This window comes from Melitaea cinxia, chromosome 9 (genome assembly GCF_905220565.1).
Source record: "Melitaea cinxia chromosome 9, ilMelCinx1.1, whole genome shotgun sequence".
In the NCBI taxonomy this organism is placed as follows: Eukaryota; Metazoa; Arthropoda; class Insecta; order Lepidoptera; family Nymphalidae; genus Melitaea; species Melitaea cinxia.
The window spans coordinates 12,309,266-12,329,004 of record NC_059402.1 but is presented as its reverse complement, the minus strand read 5'-3'; the positions used below and the strand labels follow the sequence as shown (position 1 = coordinate 12,329,004).

General features: G+C 32.3%; 2 protein-coding genes across 2 annotated transcripts; one reads left to right on the top strand and one right to left on the bottom strand.

Moving 5' to 3' along the window:
- Nucleotides 1-164: 164 nt before the first annotated feature.
- LOC123656151 lies at nt 165-15,628 on the bottom strand. The gene is made up of 8 exons (XM_045591859.1): nt 15,589-15,628; nt 15,254-15,317; nt 14,671-14,779; nt 11,566-11,656; nt 6,715-6,797; nt 1,646-1,754; nt 1,237-1,375; nt 165-312 (listed from the first exon to the last, which is right to left on the bottom strand). Exons 1-8 carry the CDS (start codon nt 15,626-15,628, stop codon nt 165-167), a joined length of 783 nt encoding a protein of 260 aa, XP_045447815.1.
- A 1,152-nt stretch (nt 15,629-16,780) lies between these two features.
- Nucleotides 16,781-19,243, top strand: LOC123656770 (dynactin subunit 5). Its single transcript, XM_045592430.1, has 4 exons — nt 16,781-17,017; nt 17,437-17,624; nt 18,238-18,349; nt 18,977-19,243. Exons 1-4 carry the CDS (start codon nt 16,970-16,972, stop codon nt 19,175-19,177), a joined length of 549 nt encoding a protein of 182 aa, XP_045448386.1. The 5' UTR covers nt 16,781-16,969; the 3' UTR covers nt 19,178-19,243.
- Nucleotides 19,244-19,739: the final 496 nt, after the last annotated feature.

Genomic DNA, 19,739 nt, shown 5'->3' with positions numbered 1-19,739 from the left:
TGTTTTAAAATACACAACTCTTTATTACATTAAAACCAAACTTAAATTTATTGCAAATTAGGCAAACGAAAAAAAGACAATGTCAAGACGTAACAAAGTAATCAAAGCAAACATGCCGTTCAATAAAAATAGGAAACATTTTAAAAAGAAATGTCTTAAGTATTTTATTGGGAATATTCTTTACAGAGTTTAGCTACGTGATGAGATGCTACTGCAGCACGACGAGGCAGTATGGATATATCGTCTCCTGTCGCCGGACGTACACTAAACGCTTGCAATCTACTGCTGCCTGGCATAATACGGCCTATAACCCTATATATCAAAAAGAACAAATAAACAAAGGCGTAAAGGAAAGTAACCCAATGATTCCGTGATTTAAATAGCGCAAGAATTGTTGAATTTTTTTGGGCGACTAAACACATAGTAATGGAAAACGTCGTGAAGGAAATACCTACATATCGTCCGCTCGCAAACGAAAAAAAACCGACTTTTTTATTACATCAACAAATTATACAACGTAAGTAGACGAAAAATAATAAAATAAATACGCGTTACAAGGTTTACTCAAAATGTAGTTCATAGATCTCGATCAAATTAAAATAGGACTACACGACAAGGAGCACCTTTCGATTAAAAAAATAACAATCATAATCGGTCCACCGAATAAAAAGTTCTCAGGTATCATATGTAAAAAAAATACAATCGAATCGAGAACTGTCGCCTTTTTTGGAAATCGGTTAAAAAGTGAAATGGTCTTTTTTTTGGTATCGCAGGGGAACCCATTTACGTGTGATATCCAGGACGCCCCGAGTAGGCAGTCCTAGACTGTATGTCGGCCTCAGCACTTGGGGGTGCAATACTGACCAAACCCTTGCCTTCAGCCACTTTAATTGGAGAGTCCCTGATCTGCAGGCAACAGGATCCCTCCAGCGACTGGCTGGCCCCAGCTAAAAGGCCAGACTTCTCCTCCATGGGGACCAATAACCAACTTTAGAGTCAAAGTTAACTAATTTTATTAATTAAGTACATTTTTTGACAACAAATTTAAAATTTCCTGGTTGTCTTCTCGTCCGGTTGTAAGTTAAACATTTAATACATTTTTCTTTAAATTAATTAATGTTTATTAACCTCACCAAAATTAATCAAATACCTACTTACCTACTCGGGAACTTTTCCAAAATGTTAATATCACACATTTGAATAAAGACACAAATAAATATTACAATTATTTCTTACCTTATAAGACAAGGTATTTTCAATTCGGGTAACAAAAAGTCTATTTCATAGTAGACTACTTGAATTGCTGGTCCATTATCGTCTCGCACGACCAAATTCTTAGCACAAGATTCGCCTGCTCTTACACTGACACATTTACCTTTAAAATTTTTGAATGATTAATAAATAATATAAACGCATTATAATATATATATATATAAACATTCATCATCTATATGATCAATACAATTCTCTGTTGTGAGTGGAGATCAAACCCGCCGCCTTAAAAAAGTATGTCATAAGATTACACATTTCATTATCATAAGATAGATAGATAAGATTGTCTTTAAAAACTACATTAAAATAATTGTTTAATGGAATTATAATAATATTTACAAAATTTTATTTTAATTTTTTACAATATTCTTACCAACAGTTTCATAAAGAACCATGAGACCAACGTCTTGAAGTGACTTGTGCCATTTCAAAATATTTTCTATGGGACCAGAAAATACTCGAATACCAGATTTTTGCAGCTCCTGTATAGTGATAATAAACACATATTTCCTTGATTGGGCTTATTTTTTGTTCTGTCAAATTAGTAAATCAAGAAACGTGACAATTTGATCAAAGCATGTGTGGAACATGTTGCAGGGGGAAAAATATTGTAAGGAAAACTGCATCACGTGCTAAAACCAATTTAGAAACGTGTACCTTCAGCAATTTGCAGTAGAACAAAGGGAAAATTGAAGCTTCATCTTTCCTTTAGAAGAAAATATATGTTATTTTTCTTAATAGCTAAACACAAATGCTTACATTTGTATTCTAAAGCAAATACGAGTATAATCATTATTATAAAGATAACAGTTAGGTAGATTTTATTATATAAAGGTAATGAAAAAAAATCCACATTATAATTAAAAATTCTATTTTACTAAAACTTGGCTTCTGTTTCTCACACGTTATTAAAGATTTTAAGATTACAGTACTTCAAACTATAAAAATGTTTGATACATTCATATTTCAAGCGATAAATAGCTTTTAGGTGTACCAAAATAATTTTATTAAGACAACAAGAAAATCAATTAATTGTATCTTTAGTTTTCTCTTAAATTTATTTGCCTTTTACAAAAATGAAACTAAATTTTACAATCCACAACTTAAAAACTATATATTTATAAATATAAATATATAGTTTTTAGTTAGTTAGTTAAGATAGTTGTAATATAATGTCCGCGTGGGGTGATGCCAAGAATGCTAGCAGCATATATGCTAGTAGCATGCTTTCTCCGTTGAATCGCTAACCTAGTTCTCTGGCAAAAAATGCACCAGCTCTCATCACCAGAGGAGACAACAAGGCAAGGATATTTTTAGCACTGCTACTCAAAGGTCCAAGTGTCCATTTTTGATATTCCATTCCATTCTATGATTAATTTCCATTTCATTATTATGGAATACCACATAAAAAAGTGTGCTTTAGACCACACGACTGAAGTAAAACTTACAAAAGGTTATCTCTCTTTCTGTCTTCACAAACTCATATATCCCTCTCAACTTCTGGTCACCTCACCCGAAAACACTTTTTATAACGCTCTCATTACGCATTAACCAACTTACACCCCAAGTTAAGCATGCCTAAAGAATTTTTACTTCAAAAATGTATGTATAAGAAAGTAATGAGAGTACTGTTACAATCACATCACAGTACTGTGCATGTACATATATCACTAATATCCCGATGTAATTTGTAACAATTAAAATCTATAAAGCCTTTAGTTTTCTTAAGTTTTCTTTGTTTTAAGCCATTTCAAATAGATGTCGCTCAATGTGTCACGACTTTCATGTAATGACTATATAAACTATGTAAGTAGGTAGTTAAAACTTCGCTTTGTACTTTAGCTCGCCCGTATATGAAAATTTCATTCGCACTTACAAAATGCTGTAGTTTCCTTAACTTTAAAATCATGTATTCCCTTATTTTATATGTATGCAGATGATTCCCAAATTGGTTAGCTCTACCCGCGGATACAAATTGCTATACATATAATCAAGACGATTTTCGCAAAAATGTTAAGAATAATTGAATAACATATGCAACACGGACTTAATATTATACGAGTACACACGTAAATCTCAATTCAGTGGTAGTAGTCTAAGATCCAAGCTAGACGCGATTTTCAATCATGTGCTTCAGGGATAAAAATTAAATTATTAACTTTAGTACGTAGAAGATAAATCTTAAAAGGGTTGGCTGGAAAATTCCTGGCCAAACTATATTATATTCGGTAACCGCCGTTCAAACCCAACTTATAGTAGGCAAACTTATGTCATGGTATTCGCAATGAAGTAGCGCTTATTTTGATGTAAATTTATTAATTAAACGTGAGGGTGAAAGAAACTAGAACTATATACATTAATATAAATGTTTATCCAATAGTTATGCAGGAAAAAAAATTTTTCACCTTTGATTTAAATGTGAGCTGGCCAGGAATTTTCAGTTAATCCTTTTGCGATTATTTTTCCTATACCCTAAAATAATGTAAAATAATTTTCATCCATAAGCAGATGAGTAAAGATCGTCTCTAGATCGGATCTATTGAATTTGTGGTTCACAATATGAAATAAACCTCTCACTATACCTACTATTAACAACAATAACAAAGAAAAAATATTTTAGTAAAAATTTTTAAACAAATGCATTTATTTTTACATAGAAATGCATATTATTAGTCCTGGCAACACGTACTAATGGGCATGTTTGCACTCAACGACCGTTACATTTAAATTTGTATACACGTACCTACTGGAGAAAACGTTTCTCGTGTCACGTAATGTTTTGTAATTACGTAAACGTTAAATTGTTATGGTTTGAGTGCTTTTATTACTATGATGATTATTATAACAATTAATTAAAAGTGCGGTAGCGAGTTCAATGTTTCGGTTTTGTAATTGTTTTTACAGAATTTAAATTAAATTTACATGTGAGTGCGTGCGACTTGATTTTAAGCCCTTATCTGAACAAAATCACGTGATTTTATTCAGAGAAGCGTGCAAAATTAAATAAATACAGTTGTTTTTGGTACATTATTTTTACCCGACTGCCAAGAAAGGGAAGGAAGGGGCATAAAATTGAAGGATAAGTCAAATCATTCTCTCTTTGTGCATGTCTCCGACTGCATGTTATATACGACGTTGCATAAAGTTTCGAAGGACTACCGTATTAATATATTTTAAATGTACAGCACAAAATGTTTGATATTGTTTCTATTTATTTCGCTGACTTTGTGTGCATATTGAATTTTTATCTTGTTCCAGCTTTTTCAGTTGATTTTCTATTAATTGTTCTTCACGCAGGCGGGTTTTTTGTTTTTTTTTAATTAGTTATATCGTACCTATTTAGCAATATAAAAAAAATATTGTTTGAAAAAGCTGCATGTGTGTAACTTATAGGTGCCTCTAGTTCTTGTTTAAAATTAATTGTAGACGATGTTTTCGAACTAAACAGGAAACATACATTTATTTATATTTTAATTAAAAAATCCATTCCTATTCTATTTAAAAATCCATCGAAATGTGATGAAATCATAACGCTAGAGCGACAACGATCGTTCAATGGTAGATACTATATTTTTTTTAAAACAAAACGACGAACGGATATTGCATCGCCTTACCGGCTGCTCCTTCAATTAACTAGCTTTATTTACAATGAAAAAAATTACTCAATATTGCTACTTAGAGAAGACAGAGAAATGTGCTCCATTTATTTTTATTATGAGGATCCGCTCCCACGACATACTTCAAATGAACGATGGTAAAAAGATAGTTTTCTCGCTAACCCTTCTACTTTCCTGGACAGAATTTTATCCTTTATGTTAATGTTGGGTGATGAGCTGTTCCATTTAAATTCACTTAGAGATTTACATTTGATATAAAAAATAATGATACAGCTAATGTATATAAATAAAAACAATAAAAACCTTAAACACTTGCTTTTAGTGTTACCTAATATATTTTAATGTTATCACTTATGATTTATACAAAAAAAAAAATTGTGAAAAATCGTGTACTATAGTTTACTCATTGTGATATACGTGCCACAGTCAACTGAATGACTTACATAAATAAAGTCCTTATTTTTTCAAATTAATACTTAACAGATCTCATTTTATGATATAAAATCCGCGATATCCACATTCGACAAAGCCTCCATCACACCGTTAGGTAAAAGATTTAATTAAGATCTTAGCTCCGCATAAAGGCCGCTCTAATTTAATTTAATTTATCGCCATAAAGCTAAATTGAAGCAGTTTTCATACAACTTTACACAGCTAATTAGTTTGAATAGTCCGGACAGGTATATTAATTTTAATTAATTAAATTTAATAACCGGTTGTTATTCTAGACGACATTATGTTTCATGAAAATTACAAGATCTCGTATAAGTGAAAAGGGATTTACGATATAACACTCTAGGGTTATGAAAAGATAAATTTAATTTATTAAATTTTAATAACGATTTATATAACACTTTTGTATAAGATATTATATATTTAACGTACATATATAACATACACTAGAATGTGTTGTTTTTCTTTGTTTGATTTTTTTTTAACTCTCTGTTAAGGTTTTATCGTAAATTCGTTTTAATATTTTATTTTTAAATAATTTTAAATGTCTATAAACAATTATATGGACACTAAAAAGTAGTACTGGGCAGTATTAAAAAAAAGACACACGATATGCATTTACATGCATGGATTGCATTTATATCTTACACATGAACAACAGATACATTCTAATGCTAATCAAGGTCTTCGTTACGTAGCCAAGTATATATATATATATATACTTGGATAAAGTAGTCGTATCGAAATAACTAACAGACAGCAGTTCAGCATATCATAAAAATTCAGTAAGACGGCAAATTTATGCCAGTTATCGGAGCAGAGCAAATTATTAGCGATATTTAGCTAGCGATCATATTCTTATAATTTTGCAAGCACTTAATAAATTTAAGTCCATAGAGCCTTCCTAAGGGAGGCAGCAGTAATCCATACTAGTATGAACTTAAACTTGATTCATTGAGAGGATCTATTCGAGATTGACGTAACATTTTTGGCTAAGACCTAATTATAGTTGAATGTCGTTAAATTACCGTCGCCTCAGTCGACACGTTCTATCAAGCTCTTTTTAGCTAGAATCGTAACACCGCTCAAACGCTGGATCTAGGATTTAATGTTATCAATCTATCAGTCTATCCGTAACTGTGATAGGTTAAGCTATTATATCTATACAAATAGAAGATTTTTTATAGTTATAAGAAATCCCATTATATGTATATTACCTACTAACCACAAAAAAAGACAAAAATAATAATAATTAAACAAACGAACCTTAAAATTTATAAAATTAAATAACCCGTTAATTGTTGGCTGTGTTTCAATTTCAATTAAGAAACACAAAAGAGAAAACTTGGAACAAATACAATGATGCACTTACTTTAAGTTTTTCGCTTCGAGTTTTGACTTGATGCTTTACTTCGTTCTTCGATAAATCAATTTCCGTTTGTTTCTTTGAAATTTCTACATTGGAGAAAATATCTTATTTAATAATAAAGGTATTTGGGTATATAGCTCTATAATTCAGTACAAATTTTGTTCTTATTATTAAATTTTATGTCACGTTTTATCTAATGAATTGAAAAAAAATTAAAAGCTTAAAAAATCAAGGCTTCAATAGCACTTGATTATTTACTTTGTAACCTTTTTATCTTCAAGTAGGTATATAACATTCTTGTCTTTTGATGACGCGACGGCGCAGCGGTCACATCACTGGCTGTTGCGCTGGCAGTCGCGGGTTCGATCCCCGTTCACGACAGACATTTGTATCGACCATATAGATAGATATCTGTCGTAGTCTGGACGTTTGTGCTTGTATATTGTACTGAGGGCCGTCGAGTGTGTACCGTTTATTTAAAAAAAAAACCTTTAATTCACTTCAGCCTATCACAGTCCACTGCTGGACATAGGCCTCTCCAAGTTCGCGCCACAAATGGTGCGAACTCATGCGTTTTTTTCATAGTCACCACGCTACCTGCTGACCGCAGGGCTGGCTTTGTCTTCGGCCTGTGTACTAGAAAACCAGCAGTTGGATGGTTATCCCGCCATCGGTTGGCTTTTTAAGTTCCAAGATGGTATTGGAACTGTGTTATCCCTTAGTCGCCTCTTACGACACCCACGGGAAGAGAGGCGGTAGCTAGATTCTTTACTGCTGTAACCACACAGCTCACTGCCGTAACCACACAGCAGAAGAATATAGAATTTTAATTGTTTTTAAAATCATCAAAAAACTTAACACCATCACAGTTTTGAATACATTCCAAATAATACCATATTCATACTGATAATAAAACCAATTCTAAATAATTTATTGATCCCATGTAAACCAATTGCAAAAAACTAATGTGCTTTAGACCACACGACTGAAGCAAAACTTAACATAACTGTCTTTCTATCTTCACTAAGTTATATCTCCCTATGATATATGATATTTAAAAAAAATTCTTTCTTCTTTGCTTCCGTTTGCCTCACCCGATCACACTTTTCGTAACGCTCTCAACACGCATTCACCAGCTTACTCCCCAAGTCAAGCGTGCGTGAAAAAGTTTTACTTCAATAATGTATACATTCGTATTCAACTAATGTAATTACACACTAAGAATAACTAAAGGTGCGTCTCAAATAGTAATCATTACCCTATTAGAAGTTGTTAAAGTACCCTCATTTTAATTAACCGCCCTGTCCACAGGCTTCGAACTTTGTCCTCGAGGTACTGAAGGGTGAAAACGGAAACTTTGTCTTTACAACTCTCGGTCAAAATGTAATGAGTTCTTTGAAACTTAAAGGTTTTTAAATAAACCCCCCTTTGTAATTTTAACCAGTGTTTAACATTACAAAGACTATTTTTTTCGTCCATAGAAACAACCGTAATGCTACAATTATCCCTACGTGTATAAAGATATAGTTAAAAAAGAGGAGTGTACTTTAGACCACACGACTGAAATAAAACTTCTTTAGTTCCGTCTAACTTATATGTCCCTCTCAACTTCCGTTCACCTCGACAATCACACTTTTTATAACGCTCTCGTCACGCATTCACCAGCTTACTCCCCAAGTCAAGCGAAAAATGATTGTGCTTTAGACCACACGACTGAAGTAAAAATTACGAAACGTAGCTCTCTTTCTATATTCACTAACTCATATCTCCCTCTTAACTTCCGTTCGCCTCACCCGATCACACTTTTCGTAACGCTCTCGTCACGCATTCACCAGCTTACTCCCCAAGTCAAGCGTGCGTAAAAATGTTTTACTTCAAATAGAACTGTTACTAGAATAGTAGCTTTTTTTTAGTCTAGTCGATTATTTTAGTCTTAGGAGTAAAATGAAATAAATTGGATAATAAAAAGCTCATATTGAAAAGGACTTAAGTTGGTTAAGTCTAAGCTTCAACTTATTAATGTATTTCAGGTATATCCGCCTATTTTGCACTTGGTCTTAGTGATATAAAGGATGTCAGTTTCTAGTAACGTGTCGACAAAGCATCGTTAGTAAAGCTTTACTTAATTCAATCGTAGAAGTCAGTATTTAAACTTCTAAGAAATCACACAGTCAATACGTAAATAAATATTAATCTGGTATGTATACAAGTAAAACTACATTGAAATGAATTTCAAGAAGCTGTAACAATAATAATCGTTTTCAAACTACATATTTAGTATAAACATTTACTTTAACTTAGCAATTTACCTAAAGTATACTAGATGTACTCGTAAGCTGTGTAATAATGAAATACATAGACACCTGTATTACCTAAAACAACAGATGAGACAAAAAGTTGTAGCTCTAAGCATAAAAAATGAAATAATAATACCTACCCTACTACGCATATAATATTTAGTAAACCAACAATAAACTTATTTGAACTTACTCTCAGTATGTTTTCGTTGAAATTGATTTTCGATAGAGAAATTCGAATTTGTTCTTTTTGGAGAATCAGTTGCGTAAGGTATGGGGTTTGTCATGCGTGCGACTTGGGCTTGAAAAATATTTTTCGAGATATAATAAACCTTCAACTTGTGTGACAAATATTGCTGTGTCATATAATTAGAATATATCAAAGTATTCGTTAAAATTTATAGTATCAACACGAAGACAAAGTTTTTTTTATACAACTTAGTCGGCAAAAAAGCGTACGGCTTACCTGATGGTAAGCGATTACCGTAGCTTATAGACACCTGCAACACCAGAAGCATCGCAAGCGCGTTGCCGACCCAATCCCCAATCCCCCCAGGAGATCTGGTCACCTTGCTCACCAACAGGAACACAACACTTCTTAAAAACAGTATTATTTAGCTGAGATCTTTTGTAAGGTCGAGGTACTACCCCCGTCGGGCTACTTCTTATTATGAGCAGGAAATTTCCTCCTGTGCCCAACCTCAGTTTACTATTTCATTCTATAAAATCTAATTCGTAAAACCGTGGGTAGTGTTCACTTGTGGAAAACCTAAATATTGATACTATTATAATTTAATATATCTCACACCTACATATTTCTAGTTCTGTTAGCGTTTTACCATTAATTGTGTTTGGAAAATTCTGAAGACAGTTCCAATAAAATAAATTATATATATTATTGTTATTATTTAGTATTGATACTTCACAATTTTTGAAGATTTTACTTTTGTATAAGAAGATTTTGTAAAATTTGATTAATTAACTTCTTTAGTGTAGGTATTAAACTCAAACTTTTTCATTAAAAAAAAACATAAATATAATAAAACATCACTTTTTTATAATTTTTCACTCTGAAATACCGCTAATAGTCCGTGTCACCAGAATATAAAGAAAATCCTTGTTCAAAAGCTTAATAACACGAAATGCCAACCGTTCGGAATCCTTTGTGGTGTATAGCGTTTATTTTCAGTCCTTTCGGCCCCGATGAAATTGCGATTTTGGTAATCGCTGCCGAATGCGTTTACACCGATTTGTGTATATTCTCTATTTAATTGTCCTGTAGGATAGTTCATGGTATGTTTATTTTTCAACAAGACGTAAATAATATTAGATTCTTAAATAATAATAACAAATAATATGTTATAGCTATAAACAATATGTAACATCTCTTCAGCCTCTTTCTCGATATAGGACCAGGGTCGGAGCTTAATGCACCACGCTGCTCCATTGCGGGTTGGCGGATATATTCCCTACTATTGTGTATATGATAACAACCACGACGGACAGCTTGACGTGCTCTCTGAGGCACGATGGGGAGATCGAATCCCGATCAAATCGAAAAGAAATATTTGGACAAATGCAAATATCTGCAACCGCCAACCCGCAAACCGCCTGTATTTAAACGCATACTGACAACATACCAATACACTAAGCATTGGCACAGCTTAAGTGACCCAGGAGCGTACTAAATCAATGTTACAGTGACTCTCACATTAGAGGTAATGTTGTAATTTTAGTGACGTAAAGATACAACTAAAACTCGCATGTATTTTAGATAAATGGTGAGTAACGATTGTTATCAGGCTTCTATGATAGCTACCGGGATCGACAGCTTAACGTGGTCTCCGAGGCACGACGGGGAGATTCACAAGGATATAAACCCAGACCGGATATAAATATTTGTGCAAACAAAAATATTCACTGGGAGCGGGAATCGAACCCACAACTGCTGGTGTGTAGACAACACCATTGCGGCACGCGCAACACTACACCAGAGTACACATCTATTTATATAAAAATTTCGTGTCACGGTGTATGTTCCAGATAAGCTCCAAAACTACTGAAACAATTGTTATCAAATTTTGTAAGCATCTGTAATTTGGTCCAACTTGGGAGATAGGGTAGTTTTTATCTCAATTAGGCCTGGTAGGTGGCGCTGTTATCGGTATGTAAGCTATCAAATGTGGTAGCTGTTTTCCAGGCAGAGCAACGTCTGCCGGGTGCGCTAGTAGTTGATAAATGACATTATTGAAAAAAAAATTGATGCTTTGGACAATGCAGAGTAAAGTTGTTCGCTTATCAGAACATTTCAAAATTTTTATACTTATTGACTGAAAACGAAGTGGGTACAATTAATCAGCCAGAAAAATTATTGGACGTTAAAATAACCCGTAAAACATACAGTAAATATTACCAAACATTTTTATAGTACTTCAAATTTCTTTCTTATATTCAAGAGCAGATTATGTCGTCAATTTCAGTAGAAATAAACAATTTTTTGTACAATAAAATGAAAAACATATCGAATAAATTTCTTAATAAAACTTTTTTAAATTACCTGTAGCGATATATCCTGCGGAGTTATCATTGTATGCCGCTAAATAACGAGGATCAATTCCAGACACGAAATGACCTTGTGGTTGATTCACCTAAAACGCTCTCACACTTATTACAACTACCTTTATACCTTTTGCAAAACCTTCGACAAGTACTTTAACTTAGAATTACGTACGTTTGGACTTTATTTAAGTACTCTTCATTTACTCGTGAGATTAGTAATATTTTATTTAGATAAAATATATTTAGTTTTATTATATTTTTATTTCATTTATGCTTTAATAATAAATTACTACTTTCAATTCAATTTACATTTAAATATTTATCTATACATATAGTAAAATGGTAGAAAAGTCGAAACTGTACATTGAATATTTTTTTAAAAGAATACTTGGGGTGTGATCTACAATCGATACCGAAGCCAAAAATATAGTTTTTAGAATTTTTGTCTGTTTGTCTGTATGTATTGTCCGGGATAAACTCAAAAAGTACTGCATGGATTTACTTCAAATTTGGCGAATATTATTAAGTCGGGTCAACATATAGGCTACATATTATCACGCTATCACCTACGGGGAACAAGCAGTGAACCTTTATTTCTTGAGCACATTCTGTCTAACGACGCATATTTGAATGTTGTTGTTATTATGTTAATAACCATGTCATAAGCTAGCTTCACACTATAAATAAAGGCATTCTGTAGTATATTTCGTATCAGCATTGAAAAAAATGTCCTCACTGAAGGCCGTAACACTCTCTTACACTCGAATTAAAAATGGGAGTTTATTTATATCGCGTATTACTAAAATAACCGTCTTAAAGTATAAATATTAAAAAATGCATTACATATGTACCTACTATTACTATTAGTATAATACTACACACAAACAAATCAAGCAATATGTTAACTGAGTATATCTAATTAGGATGACTTTGTTCATTAAACTCAGAATATTGCGACAGTTGGGTTGATGATTACAACTTCACGTAAGTAGGTACTTCGTTATCTATAATATATATAAAAGCGAAAGGTCATTCATCACGAAATCTCCGAAACTATAACACCTACAAACTTGAAATTTGGCAGGTAGGCTTCTTATAAGACGTTAGCATCCGCTAAGAACGGATTTTACGAAATTCGACCCCTAAGGGTGTAAAACGGGGGTTAGAAGTTTGTATGAAAGTCCTATGTTTTTGAAATAAGAGACTTGAAATTTAAAATGTATGCTCTATAGATAGTGAGAAGGTGTCCAAATAATATATCTTTAGAAAGCAACTCTCTTTTGGGGTTAAAACGGGGGATGGTAGATTGACTCCCTAATCACGAAATCTCCAAAACTATAACAGCTACAAACTTGAAATTTGGCAGGTAGGTTTTTTATAGGACGTAGACATCCGCTAAGAACTGATTTTACGAAAACCGACCCCTAAGGGAATAAAACGGGGGTCGGAAGTTTGTACGAAAATCTTATGTTTTTGAAGTAAGAGACTTGAAATTTAAAATATATGCTCTATAGATGGTGAGGAGGTGTTCAAATGCATGCATATGCAAATAATGCATCGTTATATATATATATATATATATAGAAGAGAAAGGTCACTAACTCACCCATCACGAGAACTCTAAAACCACTGGATGGTCTATCCATCCAGGTTGGACAAAGATAAAATTTGGCAGGGAGGTAGATTATAGTTAGCAGATGTCCGCTAAGAACGGATTATACGATATTCCACCGCTAAGGGGGTTTAATTGGGGTTGATAGTTTGTATGAAACATATACAGCCTGAAAATAAAACTAAAAATGTGGTGTATAGAGAGGTTTTATAAAAATAACTATTAAATTATACTAAATTTGCCTTTTAAAAAGTTACTCAGTTTGATAAGCATTTCAAGTGACTGAAATAAAAAAATAATTTGCGTTAAACATCTTAATAGTAATGCATATCTTCATAACCACGCGGACGTAGTCGCGGGAAACAGTTAGTGTTTTATAAAACAAAGTCCTCAAAAGTGTATGTGATCCATTCGCTCGAAATCTACTGAACGGATTTGTAAGCGGTTTCACCATTGGAGAGAGGGCGCCACCATTGGCAAGAGGAAGGTTTACGGAACGGCTAAGCCGATTTTGATGAGAGTTTCACTGGAAGTGTGCCGGGAAAACTTTGTGACACACTAATTTCAACGCGGGCGAAGCCGCGGGCACAGCTAGTAAAATTATATATACGTAATGAGGTTTAATGCTGAGTGTACTTAGCTGTCTTATAATCTTCTTTAATATATATGCACATACATGCACCCTTAAATATATCATTTTAGATAAATTACAGAATATGTAATATTAGTTTTTTTATTATACTTAATTGCTGTTTAATATTTCATTTGTATATTTAATTAACTACTATTTCAATTCAATTTCAACCGACAAAAGAATTTGGAAATCGGATGTTGTACAACCTGAGATTAAATCATTAATTATTTTGAATATTCTAGCTATTTAACTTGTAGATGTCTATGATTATTGCTAATTGCTATTAGGTAATAATTTATCTAATAACGTTGTGCCTTAGTACATATGCCATCATCATCAACTAGTAGGTATTAAAATAGACGATGCTATAATAAAATCAACAAAATGTCTTGAAAGTCTAGGAGCTTACATGGAAACTTTTAGACCATTTTGCATTTTATATCTATACTAGCTACTGCCCGGGACTTCGTCCGCGTTGAAGTTACTTGAAAAAAAAAACGATTTTGAAACATTCTTGATTTTATTATTGATTTTAGCGTGATGATATATAGCCTATAGCCTTCCTCGATAAACGGGCTATCTAACGCTGAAAGATTTTTTCAGATCGGACCAGTAGTTCCTAAGATTAGCGCGTTCAAACAAATAAACGAAAAAACTCTTTAGCTTTATAATATTAGTATAGATCAATAAAAATGAATGTTGCTAAGCGCATAACTCGAGAATGGCTCGACCGATTCGGCTAAATTATTTTTTTGTATGTTCCTTAAATTTTTAGTAACATTTGACAGAACGAAGTCTGTCCGGGCAACTAGTATGTAAATAAATTTTAAACTATAATGTTATGATAATGTCCATACATTTGATGGATAGCTTGGCGCCTGTAGTGCAACTAATCCTGGAGCGCCCAAATGCATATTAATGCTTGGACTATCAGTATTACCAGGTCTGTAGAAAACTTGTTCAGGCCTGGAAGAGTTCAATTTCGATAACTAATAAATTACAAGCTTAACATTATAAATTGTGGTTTGATAGGATTATTTATAATCATACTTGCTAAAAATTAATGAATACATTACCTAATAAAATGTGAAATATGTTAAAAAAATAGGAACTGCAGTCGATGTGTGTATATACGTATAAATCTCCGGGTTTGCTCAAATCAAAGAAGAAAATTTTTATTATACTTTTGTTTTTAATTATATTAATTGTACCTACATGAACTATAAGAATAATAAAACGATGACGGTAGTTTATAAATAATCTGCATCATCTTTTGATACATTCAGCTCGTTTTAAGTTAAGTACTTCTTGAAATTTTAATTTATTCATAATTAGATTTCTAAGTTATAGCTGCGACCTAAGAACTAAGATAAATAGAAAATAATGTCAAGATTTAAGCCCCTTAGAGCCCTCTAGTCTCGCAATCTCTTGACTACTTACATAGTAATATTATTTCCTGTACTAGTTGCTGAAAACGCAATCATATGATTTCCCTCAGGATACTCTGAAAAAAGTTGATTTTATGATACAAATATTCTATGGAGCTCTTCTCGTTTTGTCTGTTAAAGTTTCTCAAAAATAGTTGATGATATAGGTAGGTAATTGTTTTCTTTTAATAAAGTTAAAAAAAATATATTTTAATAAATTTGTAATTTATAAGTATGATTTAAAGGTATATCCTTTAATTACGCATATGTACCTCCGTAGAAACTTTATTTTCGTATAGTCCAAATTATAAGTTAAAATACCAACATCATCATTTGAAAATTACTTACCTACACCCAATCGTCTTTCTCTTATTACATATCGGTCCATTGTTATAATAATAAATATATTATTTTCAACACGGCTTAAATTTTTAAATGTTGTAGCTAGGTTTTTGGCGCCAACTTATTTTTTTTTTTAAATACATAGCACAAAACTATGACAGTACGTTAATCAGCCTTCTTGTGATATTTACTAATAAAAGTGTTATCGGTTGTACAACAATTAAGTTATTTTGTGTTTGAATATTATGATTACTTGTCCGTTTTACCAATTTTAAATAATTCAAAAAATTAGCATAACAAAAAAATCTAAAAAATATTTCTTTTCCCAGAAATAACATGTAAAGTTTTAATATTTAAACATATGAAATTTAAAAGTTTAACAAAATTATAATAAACAGGTATTTTAAGAATTTCAAAATCAAGTATTATTTTAATATCAATTATCATAATTAATTGAAAGTAATAACCATCCTTATAAATGTCTTAAGTCTCTTCATTGGCTACGTTTCACTAAAGGCCCGCAACGCCATCGACCACGACCGCTTAAATTGCCGTTCCACTAACGAATTTTATAGGTGGGATGCATATTAGAACGCTGTGTACTCGAATTATGGCGGCATGATAAAAGCATGCAGCTGTGAGTAAATATTTTGCATGGATTGGATTTAAACTTAATCCAAGATAAGTTCGCATGAATTTATTGTTGCCTTTTTGATTTTTTTGAAAGATAATAACTCAGAAAGTACATCAAGTTCATATGGCATTCACCATTTGACATTAATATAAATAAATACAATAAACAGCTTCTTCAATTACCGCCACATCATTACAGCCTATACAGTCTACTGCTGGACACAGGCCTCCACAAGTTTACGCCAAAAATAACGTGAACTCATGTGTTTTGCCCATAGTCACCACGCTGGGCAGGCGGGTTGATGACCAATTACCGCCACGTTTTGATGAAAGCCAACTCTGACCCACCTATATATTGTGGGCGAAGTGAGCGTAATATGGTCACGAGCACTACGTTACTACGTTATCTAATAATATCGAGCGATCGCTCGCAACAACCACGGGCCTTAGGTGGCACGATAGAGAGGGCGTTACAATCGTTGCGGTCGTTTAGTGAAACGCACAACGTCAGAGGAACGCACCCATTTTATTAAGTTAATGTTACCTACATTGTGACTTTGGCATTTAAAATATTAGACTGATAGACTCGTCTTGTCAGAATGCTCTATAATATATTAGTCATTTTGTATACTGTTTTTATAAGACCTTAAAAGTTAAAACTGTTTAGTGTATGAATAAAGTAATTTAACGTACATAATATTACAGTAAATGATAGGAAACTAACTCTTAATCGACGAATTACAATAAATACGAAATGGAGCTACAAGACACGTATTATAATAAATCAGAATACGTTGAAACTGTAAGTACTAAAGTAGCATAAAAGTATTAAAATATTCTTTAAGAATATGAAGAAAAGACTCAAGAATTTTTAAAATATAATATTTTTAACGTTATTAAAATAATTGTTACGTACATATTTATTAATTCAAACACTAGAAAAAACTTTTAAGGTTTTTCATTGTAAATTAACTTTAATTAAATTAATTAAATGTTTTGGATTTTCAAATTAACACTATTTAATATTATAATTTTCATATGTGACCAAATTATTTTAGATGCCTGAGGAAGATCTAATATAAGATTGAAACGTCACATGAATTTACAATTGGTATTTTGATTGGCACCTTATGTCCACTTCCCTGATAACTCCAATAATATAAATAGCAAATGGACGCAATGACAAATAATGACTATATTTAATTTTCTTGTTTTGCACAGGCTTCAGGAAACAAAGTAAGCAGGCAAACAGTTCTGTGTGGATCTCAAAACATAGTATTACATGGCAAAGTGATAGTTCAAAGTGATGCAATAATCAGAGGAGACCTAGCTAATGTTAAGACTGGTAGATTCTGCATTATCAGCAAGGGATCAGTTATACGACCACCTTTCAAAAAGTTTAGTAAAGGGTAAGTTACATTATATGATATTTTGGCTTTACAGCAGGTACAGCGGTCACAGCTGTTGCCCTGGCACTCAAATGTTATATCGCTGCCCGTGACCAACATATATACAGGTCATACAGAATGTTTGCCGTGGTCAGTTGTGTGTATTTCTATACCTGAAATAGGATTTAAATCCTAGAGCAGACTGTTTAGTTTAACAAGCTATATTTATATACATTTTCTCAACTAAACATGCTTTAAGAGTAAAACAAGTTATAGTTAAGTTTTGATATTTGTATTCTAACTGATTAATTAATTTATACAAAATACTGACTTTATTGTATTTAAAAACACCTATAAACTTCATTGTAGACCGGTTACAAAAAATTTTACATAAGTAACTAAAACATAGCATTAATGTACAAAGGCAATATCATTAAAATTGGCTATGAAGAGGTATTATTGCTATGAAGATCATATCAAATTATAGACAGGGTACAGCTGAAAATATTCTGCTGAAGCAGCCCAACTGCAGAAAAAGCTCAACCTTACAGAAAATCAAGCTCTCAAGTGTTGCTTTCAAGTAGTGGTGGTGTGGTTTATTAAAAACTAAAGCAAATAATATTTACTATTTCAGAGTTGCCTTCTTCCCTCTACAAATGGGTGATCATGTCTTTGTAGGTGAGAACACAGTTGTTAATGCAGCAGTCGTAGGCTCCTATGTTTATATTGGAAAAAATGTTGTCATAGTAAGTTTATACTTATATAATTTAATATCCTTTAGACATGTTTCATAGTATCATTTATGTTTTATTAGTATCTAAACAGAACTTTTTTATTCACTGACTTTGTGTATAAATATCTAGCCTGCTTCAGAGGTGGCTAGTCAAGTTTATCTCGCATATAAGTTACTGATAGGTTTTATCAGCTGATGGCAAATAGATCTACTATCAGTCAGTTTGCCACAACTAATAAATTTTAACTTTTCTATGCACACCTTGTGAGTATAAATATCTTAGAAATAAAATTGTGTTTGCTGGCAAACAAAAAAAACCGACTTCAATTACATCGACAAGTAATACAACGTAGGTAGACGAAACAATAGTCAAATATGCATTATCAAAGATAATATATATATATATATATATATATACTGTTATACGTCAGATAGCACTTTCAGCAAATAGTGAAACACGCTTATGGTGTCATGGTGAAATACATTAAGCATTTCCATTAAGTCTATATAAAAGTACTCTTAACTCTTCAAGCATTGTATGTCTAAACTTAAATTCTATTCTTAGCCTAATCTACTAAATATTTAATATAACTTATTTATTTCTTTTCTTTTTTTTATAATAAATATTTTCAAATTACAGGGTAGAAGATGTGTACTAAAAGACTGTTGCATGATTGAAGATAATTCAGTGTTACCAGCTGAAACAGTAGTGCCTTCATTCGCTAGATACTCAGGAAACCCGGCAAGACTCATTACAACGTTACCTGAAGCAATGCCTGATTTAATGACAGAGTTTACTAAAAGCTATTATCAACATTTTTTACCTACCACTGCTAATTAATTTGATGCAAAAATTGCTGTAATTATCTCTGCTTAAAAAAGTCATATAGGATAAAACAAGTGGTAACTGATTTATTAAGCAACTCGGCCAGATTAAACAAATGACATTTCAGAATGTAGTCCAGCAATATTTAATCTAACACTATCTATGTAGTTCTGTTAGTTTATCTGCTTCTTCTAATTGATGTGTCACACTAACCTCTTCCTCCTCCACCATGTTTGAATCCCTAGATTGCTCATCTTGAGTCTTATGTTTTCATTCATTTTAATAACTGCCAGCACCTTCATCATGCGTAAACTATTGAGTTTGCTTATCCTAACCTTGCTTATCTCTTTTATTAGTAAGTGCTGGTTCTAGTTCCATTTCTTCCTCTGTTTTGCATATGGAAGCTATCATGGATGAGATTTCGTTATTTTGAGATTTGATTATTTTCGTTTTGTACCTTTTTTATTGACAAACTGACTCAAGCCACTTCAACAATTTTGGGTTCAAATCTCTCAATTTATGTTTTCAAAAGACTTTTTAGACTAGTCCGTTGGCGCAGTTTGTAGTGGCCCTGCTT

What these genes read in the sequence shown, in the direction of transcription:
- LOC123656151 (XM_045591859.1), bottom strand. Translation starts at nt 15,628, where the DNA reads ATGGACCGATATGTAATAAGAGAAAGACGATTGGGTGTAG. An exon ending in ACAGGAAATAATATTACTAT is followed by an intron (nt 14,780 to 15,253) that starts GTAAGTAGTCAA and finishes GAACTCTTCCAG; the next exon opens with GCCTGAACAAGTTTTCTACA. An exon ending in GGTTCTTTATGAAACTGTTG is followed by an intron (nt 1,376 to 1,645) that starts GTAAGAATATTG and finishes AAAATTTTAAAG; the next exon opens with GTAAATGTGTCAGTGTAAGA.
- LOC123656770 (XM_045592430.1), top strand. Translation starts at nt 16,970, where the DNA reads ATGGAGCTACAAGACACGTATTATAATAAATCAGAATACGTTGAAACT. An exon ending in TTCAAAAAGTTTAGTAAAGG is followed by an intron (nt 17,625 to 18,237) that starts GTAAGTTACATT and finishes TTACTATTTCAG; the next exon opens with AGTTGCCTTCTTCCCTCTAC. An exon ending in TTGGAAAAAATGTTGTCATA is followed by an intron (nt 18,350 to 18,976) that starts GTAAGTTTATAC and finishes TTCAAATTACAG; the next exon opens with GGTAGAAGATGTGTACTAAA.